We start from the raw sequence: 21,474 nt of genomic DNA on the forward strand, positions 1-21,474 counted from the left end.
CTACACGGGTCGTGGTTGTTGCAGCGAGCAGGCGATGTAGCCCTATGTGGGCCGCACATTTCAAATGCTTAGAATTTCCCGGGTGATTTGCTGGAGTTATGTCTTCCACGACTTAGGATGATGTCATGCGTCAATATTTCCAATGTATCTCTTCACATGTGACCTTTGATTAGACTTGCCGCTTCAGTTTTGGTGCCAATCAAGATGAACCATTTTCGGTTGTGATGCCATGACTTTTATAAATAGAGATCCTTGAACCCGATTTTGGAGTTTAAACCCTCTAATGTTTCTAAACACCATACCTTCCTCTTGATCTCTTCTTCTCTGAATTTCTTCCCTCTATTTCATTGACCTATATTGTTCTTCATACACTTTTGTTTGTTACTTTCTTTCACTACATTGAATCATGTCTAATGTATCTTTTGATGCTTGTGAGGGGAGTCATGTTACTTCCTTGGAAGTGGTATTTCCTTCCTATGGGAGAGTGCTTCCGCCATTATTGAGGATGAAACCTTCCCGTTATTAGAGAAAATAATCCCGCATAATCCTCAATCCAAGTTTGACCTTACAAAAGTACCCGACGCCATGCCTGGAATCTTTAAATCAACAATGACACCTAAGGAATTGGCGGAACTTAAGGCCAAATTCGGCCTTCCAGACCACGTTGAGTTGATCCCGGCTGAGGGGGGCGTAGTAGAGGTCCATCATCCTGTGTACTGCGCTCTTTATGCCTATCCCTTCCTCATCGGCTATTCTTTCCCCCTCCTCCTACTAGTGGATCATTACGGCGTCTGCCCGGCTCAGCTTGCACCGTATGTCTACAGGGTGATTAAAATGCTGATCAAATTTGCCAAGCTGGTCGGGGTCAGCTGACGCTACGACACTTGATACATCTATTCGCCCCTGGCTTTTATAGGGGGACGATGCTGAACCTTCACCACTGAGGAGGCAAATATTTGGTGGTGAAGATAGACGACAAAGCCAATCGTCAACTCTGGCTTAACTTCTTCTTCGTCAGGACCGAGGACGTCGTGGCCAATGTCAATGACTTTTCTGAAGCTTGGAACTACACTCGTGAGTGCCCTGTTTCTTTTTGCATTCATTTTTTGTTCCAAATTTTGATATTTTTACTTTTCTCTTTTACAGCGAACGGCTAGCCTACTCCTCTGTCTCTCATATATTTGACTAGGTCGAGCGACTCCTTCCTCACATCGTAGGGATCCGTGATTCGCCAAGTTTTTTCAAAAAATTCAAGCCTGCTCTCCATTCGATGGTAATTTCTTTTGTCTGATCGTGGCCGCTCCATTTCCTATTGTGTATGACTTTATTTTGCTAACTTAATATTGTCTTTTTCTTAGGCAGGGGTTGGCATCGGTGCCTCTTTCCGAAGGGCGGCTGCTGCAGCTTCGGCTTCGTCTCCTGTTGCGACTATTACGTCTTCCGTACCTGTCTCAACCTCAACTGTCGTAGTTTGGGAGCCTGTCTCTGTTCCATTTGAGACTCAGAAGTTTGACTGCAAGTTAAAATGTGCAGACCACACTTCCCTTCCGCGACCGCATAACAGAATTCTGCGGGCCGCAACTCCCTTATGTGGTCGCACATAAAAAATGTGCGGATCGCATATCCCTTATCCTGCAGACATGTATTACATTTATAACCCCACCGTGTCCAATTATTTCTTCCTCACCTACATAAGTCCTGAATGTGTTGAACAATGGATTGCAACTAACAATCTTCTCTACTTTGATAGAGACAATGGTTCGATCAAGAGGCTGAGGCGACACTTCAAAGGAAAGAGGTGAAACCTCTCGGGGTCGAGGTAGAGGTACCTTGCCCCTTGACCAGCCCATGACAATAAGGAAGAAAACCACAGCCGGCAAAGGGGGAGGTGCAGACCTCTCCGAGTCTAGCTCCTATGTCCTATCTAGGGAAGTGTTAGAGGGCAACTCAGTCTCTATTCAGGTGGAGAAGACAGTTACACAGTCGAGGCCGCATGGGAGATACCAGCTTAGGGATGAGCCTTCTTCATCTCACAGCACCTCTGAGGGGTCGAAGAGTTCTAGACAGGCTTCTGAGCCATCAGTTACACCAGTCCCAGAGGCACATATTACACATAAGATCCTCGATGATGGTAGATTGGGAGATGGTACAACTACAAGTATGGAGAGATCAAAGAAGAAGGAGGTCTGGGAGGATAGATTTGTCAGCTAGGCCACCTTCACTAGTTTTCGCATGTGGTGGCCAGTGAGGTCGTTGACTCTTGAGAGACAGTTCTTGTTAAAAATTTGGAGACATACAACTCGGCAATATTGAGGCAGTTCAGGGTACGAAAGGGTTGGATATGGTTCACTGAGAGAGTGGAGGATGCCAAAGAATACCTTGTCCAAGAATTCTATGCCAATGTTGACCATAGAAAGAAAGGGACGAAGGTGACCAAACTGCGCAACCTCAATGTGAGGTTTGATCAGCATACGTTAAATGCGTACTTGGGATTCGAGGATGTTGAGCCAAAGGAATATCAGGAGAATTGCGCAATTAAGGAGGAATTCCGACCTTGGATGGGTGAGATCTTAGCACCACTGGGGCCACCGCCACCATGGATTGCTGCTGGAGTTCCCATTCACAAGTGCATTTTAAGTTTTGAGGCGAAGGAGTGGCAAACCTTTGTCTGCAACAGATTGGATCCGTGCCAGAATGAGACTCATATTCCTATTCCTCGGGCAGTGCTTGTGGCTTACACCATTGCCAGATACCCAATTAATATGGGTGCTGTAATGTTGGTCAACATGTCCGTGATTGCACGGCAGGATAGCTGGCCTACACTTATCCCAACACTTTCACAGAGTACCTCACCGATGCAAAGGTAGAGCCGAGAAATTTTGACATCAAGGTGAAGGCGAAGAAGCCCTTCGACTGGTATTCACTGATGGATGCGAGAAACCTAAAGAAGAAAGTATAACCTTCTACCACCACTGGCCAGTCTGATGAGCCCGCAGTGGTACTTTCTGAGACAGCTGATCTTCCAACCACCTCTATTGAGCCTTCTTCTCGTGCCGCTGCTATGCCTCCGCCATCATCCTCAGCTCCCACTTCAGCTCCTACCACAGCCCCTAGGGTAACTCTGAGGCCAGTGCCCATGCCCATAACTCTACTATCTGCTCTAAGAGTCTCCGAGACATTGACGAGTCTCAACAATAGGATGCAGATAGCTATTACAAAGTTGTCTGGTTTATTTAGTACTATTGCAGCACAATCTACTATACATGCACCACATGCCCCTTCTGACATTGACGAGACACTAAAGAAGATTCTAGAGAACCAGAAGACTATCATGGACACCTTGGTACATCACAAGTTAGTTATTGAGGAGCTGGGAAAGGAAGTGAAAGAAGATGAGGAAGTCCTGGGCAAGTAAGAAATCAGTGGACAAGCTCCGAAAGGAGGTGACTAGACTTTCCATAGCTGGAGACCTGCCTTTTGATATATTGCTCGACCCGCACCAGTCCGCCCCAGATCTTTTAGCACCATCTACACCGGTAGCACTAGCTGGCCAGTCTGACGAGCCAGAACTTGTTGCCAACACTACTGAGGCAGTGCGTGCGATGTTTGACAACCCAGATACACCCAGATTGGATGATGATGAGATTCAGTTGGCTGCCCCTGAGGGAGATGATACTGTTGCGGACACCGAGATGTCCAATGATCCTTAGGGAGATTTCTTCACCCTCTCTTCTTTTACTCTTATTTGGCTAAGCATTGGGGACAATGCTTATTTTTATTTGGGGGGGGGGGGTAAGGGTGGAGTTTATTTGATACATTGGCACACTTTAGATACATTTGGACTGCAATAATTTGATGATTCTCTTTATTTTCTTATTTGTATTTATATATATTTAGTAGTTATTATCCATTAGCTTTTTATTTTTTGTTTTATTGAGTAGATTTTTTCTATGCTTTCGTAGTTAATAAGCCTTTGGTTTGCTTAATGCCACAGTTCTTTCTAAAGGTAGCTTTTGTGTGAACCGGGTGACTCGTCCCAACGATGGATGGAATGACAATCTTCTTAAGGGAATGGGTCGGTTTTTGTGTTTAGGTAATAATAGTAGTTGTAGTAATGAATAAAAAGACCTAATCAAGTTATTCTTGAAGAGTTAATCATGCTTCATTTGGTACCAACACACTTAGCTACCTGCTTATGGTTAGAGACAAGGTTTTTGAAAGAAATATCTCTAGTTAGTGACTTTGTGACTCTTGAGTTGATTCTGGTGATCATCGAGTGGTTTATTGGACTATAGTGATCTTTAATCTTGAGTGTGGTTGTTGTAGGCTCTCGACTCTATCCTCTTTTATGGTCTAGTTGCATGAGGGTGGAAATGATTTATTGATAGTCCAAGTGCCCGTGCGAATGGTCTAGAACTTTTTTCGAATGTGTTTCAAGGCGAATCCTAAGTTTTGCTAAGTTTGAGAAGTGATTGTAGTCTTTCATTGGCCCGTTTGAGCTTTCTATTACCAACCAATATCGTTATCCCTAGTCAACCCCCTTTGAGCCTCTAGCCTTTCACATTTGATAACCATGTTACAAGCCTTTACCCATTTTGTCGTGATCCTCTCTTGGCACCCAGACTTTTCTTAACACTCTTGTGAAATAAATGGCTTAAAGCATAAGTTTGGGGGAGAGATGAGGAATTTGAAAAAGGTATTAAGGTACAAAAAGAGAAAAGAAATGATCTCTATGAAAATAGAAGGCAAGAAAAGAAAAAGGACAAAAAGAATGCAAAAAAAAATATGTGAAAGGAATGATCCCTAACATGAGTATCAAAGGGAGAAAAAGAATGAAATGAACAAAAAAGAGTGATGTTAAGTCCCTCTAGTCCCCAATGAAAAGAAAATGCCTCTAAGAATTGGTAATCGTAAGCCGAGAAATGAAAATGTGGAGTGCTTAAGGAAATGTGTAACCACTTACCTGTATAGTATCCTACCTTAATCCAAAAGCCTTCATTACAACCTGAAAGCAATCCTACTTGCTCCCGAACCGAGTGAGCTTATATTAATGGTGATCTACATGAGGGGCAATCCTATGGTACTTGAAGCCACACTTGTGACATTATCTTGTGAGAGATGAGTGAACCTTCATGAATCTTAAGATTGAGTGCTAACTTTTTAAGTGAGTTTGGCAAATGAAAAGTAGAAGAGGAAGAGTTTGGAGTCCACCATGACCTACATGATAAAACAAGAGTCCTTGATGAATAAAGTCAATTCTTGAAGCTCAAATGTCACATTAGAACTATATGTGCATGAATATTTGACTTGTCACCTTGTTGCTAATGCATGAGTAGTGTGGGTAGCTGTTGGCCCCAACTGAGTATGAACGGCTTACTATTGACTCGCTGAAATGACCTTTAACTTTGAGGTGATAGGAACTAATTTGTTTGCTTGAGGACAAGCAAAGAATTAAGTTTGGGGAGTTGATAAGTGTTAATTTTGACCACTTATTAGTACTTTTTGGCTTCTGTTTTAGTCCAAAAGTATTAATTCATGTTCCCAACACTAATGAAAGTGCACAAATTGCAGGAATGTTGGAAAGTTGGGCTCCCATGAAGAAATCCGACTAAAAAAAGGAGTGTTCCGACTTATAAGGCAAGAAGGGGCGCAAAACATAAGAAGTGCAGTCCGTAGAGGTATTTCTGCGGTCGTAAAAGAAAGTGTGGATCGCAAAATTCTCTCTGCGATTGTAGAACAAGTGAAAAAGCCCAGTAGACTTTAAGCTGACATGCGGACCACACATGAATTGTGCGGCCGCAAAATAAGGATTGCACTGACAAAAATTCAAATATTCAGAGAGTGTGCAAATGACCACGACTTGAAGCCTTGCATGAAGTATGGTCCGCACAAGAATTGTACGGCCGTAGAAGCTGACTTTAGCCGCAGACCATATTATACGGCTGAGAAATCTAAGATCTTGCAAGCTGAAGCAATCTGCGGACCGCATACGGAATTGTGCGGCCGCAGAACCTCCCCAGGGGCATTTTTGTTAACGAATTTTGGGCCATTATAAATAGATGAGAATCATATTTTAGACCAATTTTTGAAGTTTGAGCTGCTATAGCTATTCTATTTGCTATTTTAGGAAGTTTGTGACTATTTTTGGGTTTTAAACATCATATTTTATCATTTTAATCTTAGATTACGAGTTTAATTAATATTTCTTCTTTATTTTCTTCATATTCTATTATGAGTAGCTAGACTTTTACTAGGGATGTGACCCAACCCTAGTGTGTAACCTTATGGGTATTTAATTTAAAGCTTGTTTATGATTGGGTATTGATTATTTAGCCTTGTTTATGCTTTAATTTTACAATTGATTGTTGCAAACATTGATTAATGACTATTTGACTTGGTTCTTACATGAGAAAGAGGTACCTAGTCTAGAAAAACTTGGCTAATAAGAATCCGACTTGAGCTCATATCAACTATTTAGCTTGATATCCAATTGGTCTTGAGAAAGCCAAATTGGACAAAATCACTCTATGACCGAGAGGTAATGAGTGAGTAACTTAGAGATGAGAGCTACAATATACCCCAATCAATAAAACAAGTGTTAATATATTTAACCCATTAGGTGAACACTTAGGTTAAGGTCACGTCCCTAGGCTTTTTAACCATTTGAAAAAACAACAAAAACAATCATTCGCTTTCTAATTTCTTCTCTTTTAGCTTATAATTATTAGAGTTAATTTAGAAGTAGAAATCAAAACCCTTTGTTTTGAAGTGCAATTTAGTTGTTCCATTTGCTCTCGTCAAGTATCTACCCCAAACACACATATTAAACTCTCTGTGAAAATCAACCCTGACTCTTGTTAGGTACTATTCTTTCAACGACCGTTTTCACTCATTATTGAGTAAGGATTGGATGTGGATCAGCCATTAAGGTCCAATTGAACGGAGTCGAGGTATTCTATGGTCGAATCTGCAGCCTCAACCATTTCAAGATCAACGATGACGTCCCCAATCTCTTCTTGCGTCGACCTCGACCCTGTTGATTTCTATGCCTCTTTTTGCTTGTCTTTTTCTAATGGGTTGTCGTGCTTTCTAAGGCAATGTAGTAGCATTCCCGAGACGTACGCTATTCTCTGTGTATGCTAAATATACCCCATGGTGTTGGGAATTTAATTACTTGGTATAGGCTGGAGGGATGGCTCTCATGGGATGTATCCATGATCATCCCACTATGGCATTGTACATAGTGGCCTGGTCCATGATGTGGAATATCATCTCCAGAGTCACACCGCCGACTAAGACGGGGAGTGTAATTTCCCCTTATGTTCGCTCAACTGCATTATTAAAATAAGTTAGTGTGATGCAGCGTGACACTATCTTATCCTCGAGTCTCATTTGGCTGAGGACTCGGGGATGGATAATGCACGCTCCACTTACATAGTCCACCATGATATGTTTGACATCAGTATCTAAATTGCGTAAAGTAAAGACAAGGTCATCATTATGAGGGAACATCAAACCATCAGAATTTGACTCGTCGAAGATGAAACTTTCTTCGAGTCTGTCATACCGTTTGCGGGTGATCGATCGCTTGAGCTTGTGAGTGGTGGTGAACTTCATGCCATTTATAGAGGCGTCATCGCTGCCATTGATGATCATATTGATACTGCGCGATGGTGATGGTGGCTTCAACGAACCTTGGTGTTCGTGTTCTCTGGCGAAGTTATTTCTCCCCTTGTTGCTTAGAAGCTCTTTGAGGTGTCCCTACCTCAATATGTTTACGACTTTTTTCCTGAGGGTGATACAATCTTCTGTTTTGTCCCCATGTTCCTGGTGACTCACAGAGGGCATCCGATTTTCTAGTTTTCGGATAAGATCTCATCTTTGGTGGCCATTTTACCTTTGTTCCGAGTTTCTCAAGATCATAGCATATTTTTGTAGGTGACACACAAAAATTGTGAGCAGATAATAAGGGGGAATACCTCTCTTGTTCCGGTGAGTCCCTGTCCTTGGCCAAGATGGGCCTTCTTTGTAGCGGAGGGTAGATGTGGCGGGCGCCGTGACGTATGGCTGGTGTCGTTCCCTGTTGGGTTGCGAGACCAAGTGATCCCTTCTAATGTTGTCTCTTCATTCTTTTCTGGATTCGGTTTATACCGAAATGGGACAATGTGTTGGTCCATTAAAGAGTCCTCATATGCTCGGACTTCGGCACAATAAGAATTATGGATTTCGTCCTAAGTGCTTGGAGAATATTTCATCAATCGGGTCAACAATTTTCTAGTTGCTCTTGAACCATCTCTACGCAGCCCGTTCTAGAAAGCTGCTACCGCCATCCCCTCGGACATGTTCGACAGAGTCATCCTTACCCTATTGAATCGAGCGAGGAAGTCCCCCAGTCTCTCTTCCAAGGACTGCTTGACAACGAATATGTCATTTTCTCTTACTTCGGCCTACTTGGCTCCAACATGTGCAGTTACGAACTTATCAACCATTTCCTTGAAAGTTCTTATGGAGCGGGATGGTAGCTGTGAGTACCATGTTAATGCCCCTCCTGTAAGGGTTTTGTCAAACCTTTTTAGCAAAATAGAGGATACTTGCTCCTTGGCGAGGTTGTTTTCTTTCACGGTGGTGACGTAATAGGTCACATGATCTTCGGGATCGGTCATTCCGTCGTATATCCTGAGGTAAGGCGATATTTTGAAGTTCTTTGGTATGGCATGCCCCTGGCTTCGTCATTGTACGGTTGCTCTACGTAACTACCGGCGTCCCTTTTTGGCAACAGCTTAGGAGCGCCCAGTATCTTGTCGACTCGTTCTTGGTGTTCTTTCATCTGGTCTCAGAGTGTTTTGTTTTCAGTCTCCATTTCCTCCATCCTCCTTAGAACGGCAGCGAGGGTGCTGTCACCTGCACCGTTAGTAATATTTGTTAGTTATACCTGTTGTCGAAGGGTTCGATCGGTTGCATTGTTTGTCTGCTCATTGTATCATGCAAGCTCTTGCAGTTTCTGTGGTCGTGCCTGGAGCAGGCTTGTTGAGCACACTTACTAGCGTATCAGTCAACCATGATTCTCGGAGTTTTTTCACAGCTAAAGGCATCCCTTCTTATTCGGATGTGGAGGCCCTTTTTCCATTGAGTTTTGTTATGCTACCATAGGGGGGAGGGGGGCGACCTCTTGCGCGTAGGGGAAGCGGTGGGCGTCACGTCCTCGCCTATTGTTTCATAGCTATCGTTGATAGCGTTCATGAGGTTGCTAGGGAAATCGCCTGTTACTTTTGTCCTTTCTCCTTGGTTACCTGCCATGTAGGTACAAAGAAAGAAGAAGATCTTGGGGTTTGTGAGGTCGGTGACTTGCATTAGCTGTAAATCTAAAGGAAACTAAAAATTAACTAAGAAATCCCCACAGACTGCGCCAAATTATTTGACCAAAAATATATATTTTGGTTCAAGTAATTAGATTTATGCAAATAAGGGTTAATCTTGATTAATAATAATATCCTTAAGACAAAATTCCCGATATTATGATAAATAGCACGTAGATCTATTCCGAAAGTTATGATGGTGCAGAATAATGACAATATTCAAGGACCCCAACATAAGTAATGTAGCATTAAATAGCGATGAATAGCAATAAATGGTATTTACATAAACAAAATGAATCACCCGAGATAGGATAAAATCAGTGGATGTTCTTTCTGACAATAATGAATGATAGATAAACCTTTGAATATTCGAGTTATTCTCCAGTAGAAAAATATGGACAAGAATCTTAGTGAAAATATTATTTTTGTATGCCTTTAATAAGACCAAATTCTCTCTATAAAGTCAAAGTGTATTTTAAAAGTGAATGTCTCATGTCCCCTATCATTATATCTCTTCCTATTTACAGAAAACATGTTCCTAGAAACTCTAATAGTACAAGTGTAGAGAATATCCACTAGAATATTTTTTTTAATGTCCTATCTCGAAACTAGCCGTTATAACTCTGTCAAAGGTATTCGACCTCGATCTCGATCTTTGACGACTCCTCTACCCTAGTCCTTGCTGACTCTTCGACCACGACCTTCATTATTCCATAAGCCACTTCAACATGTGGCGACTTGTGAACGTTTCGCTAATGCCATCCCGACTTAAGTATTTTTGAGATAGATTTTGACCCATACACCAACATGTATAAGCTTTGGATAAATACACATGATATGATTATACACTTCGTGGAATGTCATTGTTATGAAAATTGACTACATTACGTATTATTCGTGTTTATCAGTGCAGTTGCTACGTGATGACATAATAACTAGTACTAAAGAAGTTGCATCTTAAAACTTGAATTCTTAGAATGCTCAAGCTAGCTTATTCCTATTTTTCGGAACCAAGTTATGCATAAATCGACCAGCTTAGTGAATTTCTCGCGCGGATTAGTGAACTTTTGAAAAAGTCAGTTGTAATTTAAATTTTATAGCTGAGCAAAATATAGCAGTACATATCAACAACACTCTTCAAACAACCAGATTCGCAATAATATTTTTCTTTTCCTCTTTCTTTGTTTCTTTCCGCTTCTGTTGTAATAAATATTTCAACACAGTTGGCCTCTAATCCCGGCTAAGACACTTCTTTTCTCCCAGGAAATATATATATTAGGCCTTCTTCACCAAACATACTTCCCTTAGGGTGTATTGGGTATAACGGAAAATGTTTTCTGTGGAAATATTTTCCAAGAAAAATAAGTAGTAATCTTATTCATTTTCTGGTGTTTGATACGCAAATTAAGGAAAATGGGAGTATTTATAAATAACTTAGATATAATAAAGGGAAAATGCATAAGTATCCCCTGACCTATACCCGAATTTCCAACTACACACTTTTTCTCTGCGGGAATCCTATTATCCCCTAAACTTATTTTAAATGAAATTATTTGCACCCTTAACGCTGACAACTAAACTCTTGGCAAGTGGTGAGCTACACGCGTCCCCACATGTATTTTTAATACTTTTTTTATTCTTTCTTCTTTTTCTTATCCTTTTTTCTTATTTCTTATTATTCTCATTTTTTTTTTGGTTATTTCATTCTCTTTCCTTTTGTTTTGGTAACCGGCGGCATAAATGGTGGTTGTCGGAATTTTACAAACATCATTTTTTCCGGCAAATTTTTTTTCCCGACGACAGATTTTTATCCCGATTTAAGTGTGTTTTGTTTTATATGATGGATTTTTTTCCCCAAATCTGATGTAAAACTTGCACGGAGGCCCTATTTGGTCGCCCCCATTTAACCTATACCCATTTCTTTAAACTTTTAACTTATACCCACTTTTTAAACAATTTCAGCTCCCTTTCTCTTCCCCTTCTCCTCCTTTATTTTCTTTTTTCTTCTTCTACAATCAGATCGATGCTACAATTGTCTCTGTATATGAACAGGAAATAATCTACCACCACCAGCTCAAGTGATCAATCTTTTGAAGTCAAGAAACGTCCAAAAATACGAATTTTCGATCCCAATCAAGATGTCTTAACGGCATTACAAGGATCTCATATTTCTGTAATTCTTGGTATCGGAAACGAAGACCTGCAATCACTTGCTAGTGATCCAACTTTTGCTACAAATTGGGTACAAAACAGCGTAATTCCACATGCTTCAACTGTCAAATTTACGTACATTTCAGCCGGTAATGAAGTCGTACCAGGACCATTAGCAAACTTCGTATTAGGAGCGTTGCAAAATATCGACTCTGCACTGAAAGCCAACAACAACAGCAGGAAATCTGATTACATCTTGATAGTGGGATTTCCCTGTTACAAAGACAAGAACTTCAGCTCTAGAGTTTCCCAATTACTACATAAAAGCTCTAGAGCTGAAGTTTCTAGTTACAGTTTCTCAGTTACAAGACAAAAACTTCAGCTCTAGAGCTGAACTTCAGGCCCGGTTACTAGAATGCTGAAGTTTTGCGTGATTGTCTTTGCTACTTCAGCCCCGTGTGCTGAAGTTATGCGAAAAAGTGGGTACGTTTGAAATTTTTTTTGCAAAGCGGACACAAGTTAAAATGTGACACAAAAATCAGGTATAGATGCAAATGCCCCAATCTGAGTGTATTTTACTTTGCTTATGAATAGATCTTTTTGAGAGTTTAATTTGTGTGTGAAAAGAAAAAATGGAAGAAGAACGGTTAGACAAAGTCGTCCGTGAATGAATATCCGCCGGAATTAGAGAAGAAATGAAAAAAAAAGTAAAAGAAAAAAGACAAAGAAAAAGGAAAAGGAAAAGGAAAAAAAGTAAGAAAAAATGGTAAAAAAGAATAAAAAATAATCCGAAAATCATTTTTTCTTGCTTTTCACTATCCTTTGGGAGAGTGAAATACATACACTCTGTCACGTCAGCGTTAAAGGTGCAAATAATTCCATTTAAAATAAGTTTAGAGGGGTAATAGGATTCCCGCAAAGAAAAAGTGTGTAGTTGGGAATACGGGTATAGGTCAGAGGGGTACTTATGCATTTTCCCTATAATAAACATGAAACCATAAACTTTCAAACCAACAACCTTCTAAGCCCACAAATTTCATAAACTTTCGAACCGCTAAACTTTCAAAACCGCGAAATTTCGAACCCGTAAACTTTATAATTTCTAAACCCATAAACTTCCAAACACATAGACCTCCGAACTCATAATTTTGGAACTTGTAAAATTTTGAGCCTTTAAACTGATAAATAATAAAATTAAAACTGAAAAATATATTTAAAAAATATTTTTTTCGGGGGGAGGGGGTAGTAGGGTGGGTGGGGGGGCAGTAAAACGAAAAAAGATAGAAATTTAAATTACAAAAAAATAAAGCAAATTTTTTTTGCGAAGGTGGGGGTGGGGAGAGGGAGGTGGATGGTGCAGAAAAACGAAAAAATAGAAATTTGAAATTGCAAAAAAAAAAAAATTAAGGTAAAAAAAATATTTTTTTTTCGGGGGTATGGTTGGAGAGGTAGTAGGGTGGGTGGTAACGGAAAAACTGAAATTTGAAAAAAAAAACTATTTTTGGAGGGGGGTTGGTAAGGGTGGGGAAGGTTGAGAAGAAATTTTGGAAAATATTTTCTCTTCTCTTGATAAGGAAAACATTTTCCTTCAATTGAAGGAAAATAAGTTGATAAGGAAAATGTTTTCCAAAATATTTAAGCCAACCAAACATGGAAAAATTGGAAAATATTTTCCGGAAATGTTTTCCTTCGTACCAAACATGCCCTTAGTTAAGCACTATTGTCTCATGATCAACGAAAAATCGGAAAAGGTCCAAATACCTCCCTGAGCTTTACGATAATGTTTACAAATAACCCTCGTTAAATGTTTGGCCCATTATCCACCTTGCCGTTACACTCTTGGCTCGGATACCCCCTTAATTCTAAACGACTGTCATAGTGGATAAGTTATCCACTCATAATTTGACATGTGAAATTTTAATTTACACCCAACCGGATCTAATTAACCTACCCATTACCCGTCACCCAACCCGTAAATTGGAAACCCCTTTCTTAAAAATACCCGAATTTTTACTTCACTTATCAACTAGGGATAGCTCTTCTTCTCAATCTCAACAAAGATCTTCGAGTTCATCGGTCACATGTTCGTTTTCTTCACCAGATAATCACCAATGCAGCTTTCTTTTTCGACAAAGACACATGTTGCTATTGGTAATTCGAATCACCGTCCATTTTATCAGTTCCAGCACTAGACCTTTTATCCTCACTCATTTTGTTATGTGTCTGGAAAAACATTAAGAGAAGGAAGCTCAGAGATTGAAGGAGCTGCTGCTTTTAACAACCATTCAACATCTTTGTTTGGTTGATCATAACCAAGTCGATCTTGCAAATCGTAGAACTGTATAGCTGTGTTAACAGACAACCTAACTCTCCGATCTCGGAGTCCTTTTGAAGTCCACACTTTACTGTGCCTATCTTTCCCTCCTGATGCACGAGAAACTCGAACAATCCAATTTGAGGGCCACCCACAAAGCCTACTAACACCACCGCCGCCAAGCCCATGACTCCCTTTCACCGTTTCATTTTCATCTTGTGACTCAAATCTACCATTTCCATTGCTGATTCTTGTGACTCAAATCTACCGCTTCATCAAAGATCTTTGTTGAGATTGAGAAGAAGAGCTATCCCTAGTTGATAAGTGAAGTAAAAATTCGGGTATTTTTTAGAAAGAGGTTTCCAATTTACGGGTCGGGTTACGGGTAATAGGTAGGTTAATTAGATCCGGTTAGGTGTGAATTAAAATATTTGGGTGTAAATTAAAATTTTACATGTCAAATTATGAGTGGATAACTTATCCACTCTGGCAGCCGTTTAGAATTAAGGAGGTATCCGAGCCAAGAGTGTAACGGCAAGGTGGGTAATGTGTCAAATTTTTAACGAGGGTTATTTGTAGACCTTATCGTAAAGTTCAGGGGGGTATTTGGACCTTTTCCGATGAAAAATATTATTATATGAAAACGCATTTGCAGGTTCACCAACTCTTCATAGGTGACTCCAAATTTACTTTAGTAAAGGAAACATAACCAAATTAATTATAGATATTTGACCCAAAAAAAGAAGAAGAGTTTTTTCAGTTGCCTATTCCCTTGAAATAGCCACGATTGTTTGATCCTTAATCTTCACAAATTAAAAAAAAATGGAAGAAATTTTGGAAATGAAATAAGAAGAAGACATAAAACAAAAAGTTTTGACAAATTAGGTAAACGAGGAGGAATAGTCCTCTCTCTTCTCACTCCCTCTTCTCTTACCAACTTTTCTTCGTTCTTGTCTCCCCTAAACTTGTTACATTAGTAAGATTTTTTCCCCAAGCCTCCATTGCTAAGTGAGTTTCTCAAATGGTGAACATCCTTCGCTTCCAATCAATAGGTTGTGAGTTCGAATCCCTACTTTGGAGGGACGAAATAAAAAAAAAAAAAAGCCGCCATTACTAAGATAAACTCTCCTTCCTTTTCTACTCCTAATTTGCGTCTATAACAAAATAAATCAAATGCATAAATCTTAACAAAAGAGATGTTATAAGGAAAAAATTACAAATCAAATGTATAAGGAACAATAAACATAAAAAGTAGAATCGAAAAGCAAAACCCAAATAAAAAGAACATTGAATAACCTTCTATCATCTATATCTATCTATCTATATTTTATTATAAAAGTGGAAACCTCAAAAGCTAAAAGTTAAATTACTAAAATGCCCTTCTAAATAACCTAAATATTATACATACTAAAAAAATTGTGACGCCTAAAAATAAAGCAAGCCAACAATTCATACTCATTCATTAACCGTCACATCCATTCAAGTTAAATATTCCAATCATGGGCGAAGCTGCACTTTGCTTAGGGTGGCCAATTGACTACCCTTTGTCAGAAAATTACATTGCATATATAGGTAAAATATTAGGTTTTAGAGATACATAACATATATTAAATAACTTTTGTCGAAATTTGTTTTTTACTTATTTCAAATTTGAACACCTTTAAGGAAATTTCTGGCCACTGATTCCAGTGGGAACCGGCAAGATTGTGCGAAAATGCTAAAAGCAAATAGATGCAGTCCAAAGTCAAGCGAAAAGAGATTACCGCCAATTGCCTTAGAAATTGTCAAAAGACAGAGAGTGAAAGAAAACTTTTCATTACAGCCGCCCATGTACTGCAATGGTATTTTTAAAATAAAAGTTTCTCAGCATTAAAATGTTTTATTGTGGTTAACATTTGTCTTTCACGAATAAGAAAAAAAATTATTTCTTCAGGAGAAACTTCGTAGGAACCAAAAAAAAGCTTTTGGAAATCGTTAGATAATCGCCTTATACTTGAAAGGCCAGAGTGTTGGGAAATTGTTCTTTGAAGGATATGATCTCAATTCTCACACAATGCTTAGTCACCGACCAAACAACCTTGGAATAAGAAGATTATAAAGGAAGTCAAAAGACAGAGCTCTAAGGGAAAATAGTTTTTCGCTAAAATTACATAAAAGTTTACTACATGGAAGGAGTTACATGACGTTGGCAAGAATTCTCCTATGTCATAGTACCATTATTTCGAGAGATTGAAATGGTTAATGACGATAAAACAGGTTATATATCTCTCACTTTGACTTACAATTTATTTGTTATTATCTATCGTTTCGTTTATGAAATACATTTTCTTGTAAATATTTGGGTAGATGATCATGGTCCCATAATATATATCGTGTCTCATTCATATGTTATGATCAGGAATAAGTAAGATAATATAATTAGTTATTCCTTTTGAATGAAATTGGTTTTTGGTATGCATGAAATTATGTGTGTAAGATTATATTTTAAGGTTGCAAGGCATGAATTAGGCTTACATTAATATTTGAAAATACTCATGAAATAAATAAAGAATATATTTAAATACAATATAAAGGTTGGTACGCTTGTATCATGAATTTGAATATCTCATGAGAGAAGCATAATGTATTAACGTTTTATGCATTATGTTTGACAACAGGAAATGTGAATAATCTAAATTTTGGTAATTTTTCTAGATTGTATATTTATATTCAAGTAAGAATATTTATATTATCATCTAAGATTCATTTTTTCTCCCACATTGATGCGTTTTAGCCAAAAAAATATAAAGTATAACTTTCACATCCAAAGAGGTTGGAAAGATTAAAGGGTTAACTTTAGTAAATAGGAAGAAATCAATTTTACCTTTTGATTTTAGGAATTCTGGATTTTACAAAAAATAACTTATTGAGTTCTGAATAAATTATTTATTCATATTAAGTAGATTTTTAAATACAAATATATGATTTAGGATAAAGCTAATGAGTTCTGCCGAACCCGTAAGCAGAACTATAACCCCGCCCCTAAAAGAATGAAAATAACATATATATACACACCATGAATATCATTTATAAATTTTAGGTAAAATTTGTTTCATTATATGTTTGTACCTAATCAATTAAAACAAGTAAATAAAATCACATGTATCTAACTAAATTTTGATTGTTCATCTTTGTAGGTTCAAATGATATCCAATCATCTTGACCTCGATAAATAAGTTACTATACGACGATCCATATTGTTCATTCACAAAAATTTATACTTTACTCTCTTACGTACAATCAAGCTTCTCTAGAACAACCATCCTGGATAACAACACTTCACTATAACGGTTTGCCTTTGGAACTAAATTTTCGTGTTATGCTCTAACATATGTTTTTTTATATTAGCAACTTTATTATAACGGCTAGATAATATTTAGAAAATTATTTTAATAATATTAATATTATTTTACAAAAACTTTTGCCACATAACTTAGTATACGCACGTGCCGTGGAACTAATACCATTGAAATGGAGGAATATGCCTCGCTCTCAATCAAAGTTAAAAAAAAATTATGTAACGTCTTCTCGTCTTTTTATAATTAAATATACTTCATACATAAAAGTTAATACCGTCCTACAAAATAAAAGAAAAAGCTACAAGAAAAAGATTCTAAAAGACGTTACGTAAGAGCCTAAAATATAAATACTGCAGTTATTATCCACCCTACAAGAATCAGAAATAATATAGAAAAAGAAACTATAAGGAAAAAAATCTTAAAAGACAGTACGTATGAACCTAAAAGGCATCATTCCAACTGCGTGATGGACCAAGTGGTTCTACCGTCTTCATCGCCTTGTTGCTGTTCTCATCAGAATGTGCTATTTCTATATTTAGATAGCCATCCCACCTTTGAGAGCTTTATTGTCTCGCTTACACCAAAAATTGCACCTTCCAATACAAAGGCAATAGGTGAGCATATACATCTTTGGCCGACTATGATTGTTAAAATTCAGCATCTCCGGTTGATTCTTTGAATTAGAGGTGTGCTAATGATGTAAAAATAGACGTAGAGGTAACGACAAAAATTGCTGAAGAAGAGAGAATGTGGTTGCATAAGCAGAGTTTACCATTTTCAAGTAATAAATGGAATGGTTTGAAAGTAAGAAAGTTTTAGGATCCTTTTTTTCTTCTTCAAGAGATCGTCACATTCCTTGTTTCTTTTCGTAACCGTACCGTTGCGTTCCTTCACTAAGGTCAACGTAAGTTGTTTAAGGAGTTTCTGTGATGGGATTAACCAAAAAGCAGGAGAAAAAAAAAATCAAAAAATGATTTCTAGTTTGTGGAGATGCCACATCACCTAAGTTTGGCCCTGTTTTATACTATAATATAGACTGCTACCAGCTTCTTTAGCATTATGTCCCTTGTAGAACAAAGAATGGGAAAATTTAATCACAATTTTATGTGCTACCATCATTTACTTTGTTTTTGAAGTAATTCTGAGTCTTCATTCCATCCATATCAGAACAATGAGTTTAAAAGGAAAACAGGAACAAGATAAAAATATGCAATTGCGGATCCACAAAGTTGTCCGATTTCAACTTTGCAGAATATATGCAAAAAACATAAGACTATTCAGGAACCAAGGTATAGTTTAAGGCGTTCAATGACTAGGAACTGCCATCACCTTGAGCTTGGCATTTCCATCATTCTCCACGCGATCTAGTGCGCGCTATTCTCACCTAGGACAGAATAAAGGGAAACATACAAATCAGAAACTAAACTCCTTATTTAACAATATGCACATTTAGAGATTATTAGTATTCGATTGTTTGGATGAAACAGATGCTTAAGTGATCGAGCATTTACCTTTCCGCCAAGGTGTTCTTTCACGGATAAGACACTATTTTCTTTTTAATTTTTTTCTGAGACGTTCACTAATAAGACACTATAAAGCCTTCAGTAAAGTCTCCTCTAGAAGAATTTCTGTAATATGCAAATAAAAGCAATTGTACAACTCCTAAAACCATTCCTATGCCATTTGGTACCTGAAATCCAAGTAGAAACCATGCATGAGACAGGCGAGAGAAAAGGTAAAACGTTTGTACTTTTATATAAATAAAAGAGCCTATCACGCCCAGGGTCGCTTTCCTTTTTCCCCTCCTTCTACAGTGTAAGTGAGGAGAAAGAAACTCACATATATAAAAGGATCGAAACTGAAAGTTCCATACAAAAAGAAAGAGGCACTCATTAGGAAGGTAGAGAGGGATAGGTAAAACGGCATGAATTCGACGCTCCTGGTCCTGATCACCAGATTCTGGAAGACGAGTTAGTCAGTGAATCAGTGGAAAAAAACAATATAAGAGAATAAGAACTTGATATTAATAATCATAGAGAATCTGAACGTCAATGATAATACATACAATAATAAACAGTGGGGAAGCAAACATTGATATGAGGGAAGCACAACTCAGGGAGCCAATAATGATGCGTCGGATTTGAAGGTCAAGTATAAGCAAGCTTCCAATTACAATAATTGAGAATAGGCCAAAGACTGTGAGTATCCATCCCAGCATCCTGAACTACAAACAACATCAATGGGCATATAAATTAAGATGTTAAGATATAAACAAGTGCAACATCTGAAAATCTTGAAAACTGCTTTAAATCAAAATACAAAAGAGGATTCTTAACCTTTTTCTCTTTCTCTATAGACATCACAAAAAGTACAATGTAGGCAAGTTGAAAAACAGCACCAACTGAATTGACGGTTGTAACCAACAAATTGTCAGGAGATATGAGAGGTGTGCCATACCAGGCACAGATCAAGTAGTTCAATAGCCCATATATGTTACTATAGTATGGCAACCCCGAGAACTGTTCGGTCGATTGGTTTCTGATTACTCTCCTGAATGTAGGTCTGAAAATAAACATAGAAGAATAATGAGCTACGTGGTAAACGTTGTTTTCTACATTGTACAAGTGTGATAAAGCAAATCGAAGGATGCAAAGCTTAAAACTCACATTGGAGACAGAAACAATCCAAAAGCAAATATATTCCCTGAAAAAAGCAGCCAAGATTAGTAATCATTTCTCCTCAGTCTCTATAAAGCTCAAGAATAACTTTGCTAACCTCCTTTAGCGAAAAAAGGGAATTTTTTTGCAACGGACGAGTGAGCTAAAGAAATATAGGGTATTATCTCATTGTTCCTTTAAAATCTATTTCATTTTTAAGGGATTGCATAGAACTCCAATGCGTTCATGAAAACCAGTTCATCAAGTGTTTAATCTAAAAAAAGTTTTAGCTCAAATAGAGCTTCTAAGATTGCTTTAGGCCTAAAAGTTAGACACCATTACAGAACAACACTGTTTGCTCACTATCAAACTAATGTATAATATTTTCATCAGAGTTTAGTTTTGTAAATTACAACATAAAAATTACTTCTTTATTGTACCAATCACTTATTGAATAAGGTATAGGTATGTATATACATAATACACACACACATTTTTTTCTCACACTTTTTGAAAGAACTAATAGAACAAGTACTTAAGCAAAAGCTGGCAGCAAACCGGGCTAAAATTTGCTGGCTTAACCTTGGATTATGGGAAAGATTCAGAGGTTTAGAGCATAACAATATCGATAATGTATGACTGTAATGTAAACTAACAGCATACGTTACTCATGTCACTAGACACTAGCAGATTGATGATCAACGCCTATGAAATATTTTAAACTACAATTTCCAGTTTGGACTATAAAACGAAGCAAACACCTTCACCAATTCTATTAGCAAATTAAAGGTGTTCACTTTTGCTATCTTTATTTATCTTCCAGAAAGTAAGATCATTTTGTCAAACGAGTTTTTCATAATTATCTTCTAATTGACTCATCTAGCTATCCAAACAGGGAAAATTGCAAGAAAAAGTTTGCAAAAAGACCAAATCTTAATGAAAAGAGAGGCAGTAATACAGAGAGAAAATGAGGTGTACCGGCGATTCCAGCTACATCTTTACAAATTTCCAGAGTTTGAGACAAAACTAAAGAAACCATCAAATTTTTGACACCTCAAAAGTTTAATCTTTAAAAATCTCCAAAGAGAAAAACCCAACTCACTGTCTTTCACGGTACTGTTGCTACACCATAGCAAACGGAAAATCTTGTCAAAGAAGACTATACTTCCACGTTTAGTACCTCAGCTTGTTTTTCTGTAACGCCGTACTGTAGAGCTTAGATATTTTCATTAAACTGACTAAAATAATCTTCAAATTATTTGCATACAGTAAATATTAAAGTCTCTTTACATGAAAAAGGTGAAATTAGGGATTAATAGCGTAAAAACTTTTACACTATCAGTGTTGTTTAATTTATTATAACTAATTAATTACTACTACTATTTATACAAGTTACTAATTATTGTAAATATTTATTTATAATTATCTTATAAGTTATATAAATATTTTATTCGTACATAAATTTTAAACTAAAAAAATCTTGGCTACGAATGGCTCTTGCAGGTCAATTATTTGCTAGCACCCACTAACCCTACATTATAGCTGGCAGAAATTTACATGTATGATATATTTTTGTTATCATTTAATTATTTAATATCTGAAATTTACTGAGGGAAAAGCACTTGTTACCTGAACTTTTTTTTATTTTAAGAATACTA

The 21,474-nt window shown here is 37.6% G+C and overlaps 2 protein-coding genes across 4 annotated transcripts; both read right to left on the reverse strand.

The window, feature by feature from the left end:
* Positions 1 to 13,722: 13,722 nt before the first annotated feature.
* On the reverse strand, positions 13,723 to 14,823 carry LOC104214168 (transcription factor TCP2-like). Its single transcript, XM_009763795.1, has 2 exons — positions 14,756 to 14,823; positions 13,723 to 14,065 (listed from the first exon to the last, which is right to left on the reverse strand). The coding sequence occupies exons 1-2, from the start codon at positions 14,821 to 14,823 to the stop codon at positions 13,723 to 13,725; spliced, it is 411 nt and encodes a 136-aa protein (XP_009762097.1).
* Positions 14,824 to 17,681: 2,858 nt separating this feature from the next.
* LOC104214167 (bidirectional sugar transporter SWEET2-like) lies at positions 17,682 to 20,942 on the reverse strand. 3 transcript variants are annotated; one of them, XM_070152691.1, is made up of 8 exons: positions 20,795 to 20,942; positions 19,826 to 19,862; positions 19,496 to 19,721; positions 19,225 to 19,383; positions 18,999 to 19,118; positions 18,671 to 18,849; positions 18,489 to 18,543; positions 17,682 to 17,752 (listed from the first exon to the last, which is right to left on the reverse strand). In XM_070152691.1, exons 1-6 carry the CDS (start codon positions 20,853 to 20,855, stop codon positions 18,739 to 18,741), a joined length of 714 nt encoding a protein of 237 aa, XP_070008792.1. In that variant the 5' UTR covers positions 20,856 to 20,942; the 3' UTR covers positions 17,682 to 17,752; positions 18,489 to 18,543; positions 18,671 to 18,738. The 3 variants fall into 3 exon arrangements, with proteins under 3 accessions (XP_070008792.1, XP_009762096.1, XP_070008793.1); XM_009763794.2 differs by lacking the exon at positions 17,682 to 17,752 and having other exon boundaries at positions 18,226 to 18,543; XM_070152692.1 differs by lacking the exons at positions 17,682 to 17,752; positions 18,489 to 18,543 and having other exon boundaries at positions 18,763 to 18,849; positions 19,033 to 19,118.
* Positions 20,943 to 21,474: the final 532 nt, after the last annotated feature.

Source organism: Nicotiana sylvestris, chromosome 7, assembly GCF_000393655.2.
Source record: "Nicotiana sylvestris chromosome 7, ASM39365v2, whole genome shotgun sequence".
NCBI classification, from domain to species: Eukaryota; Viridiplantae; Streptophyta; class Magnoliopsida; order Solanales; family Solanaceae; genus Nicotiana; species Nicotiana sylvestris.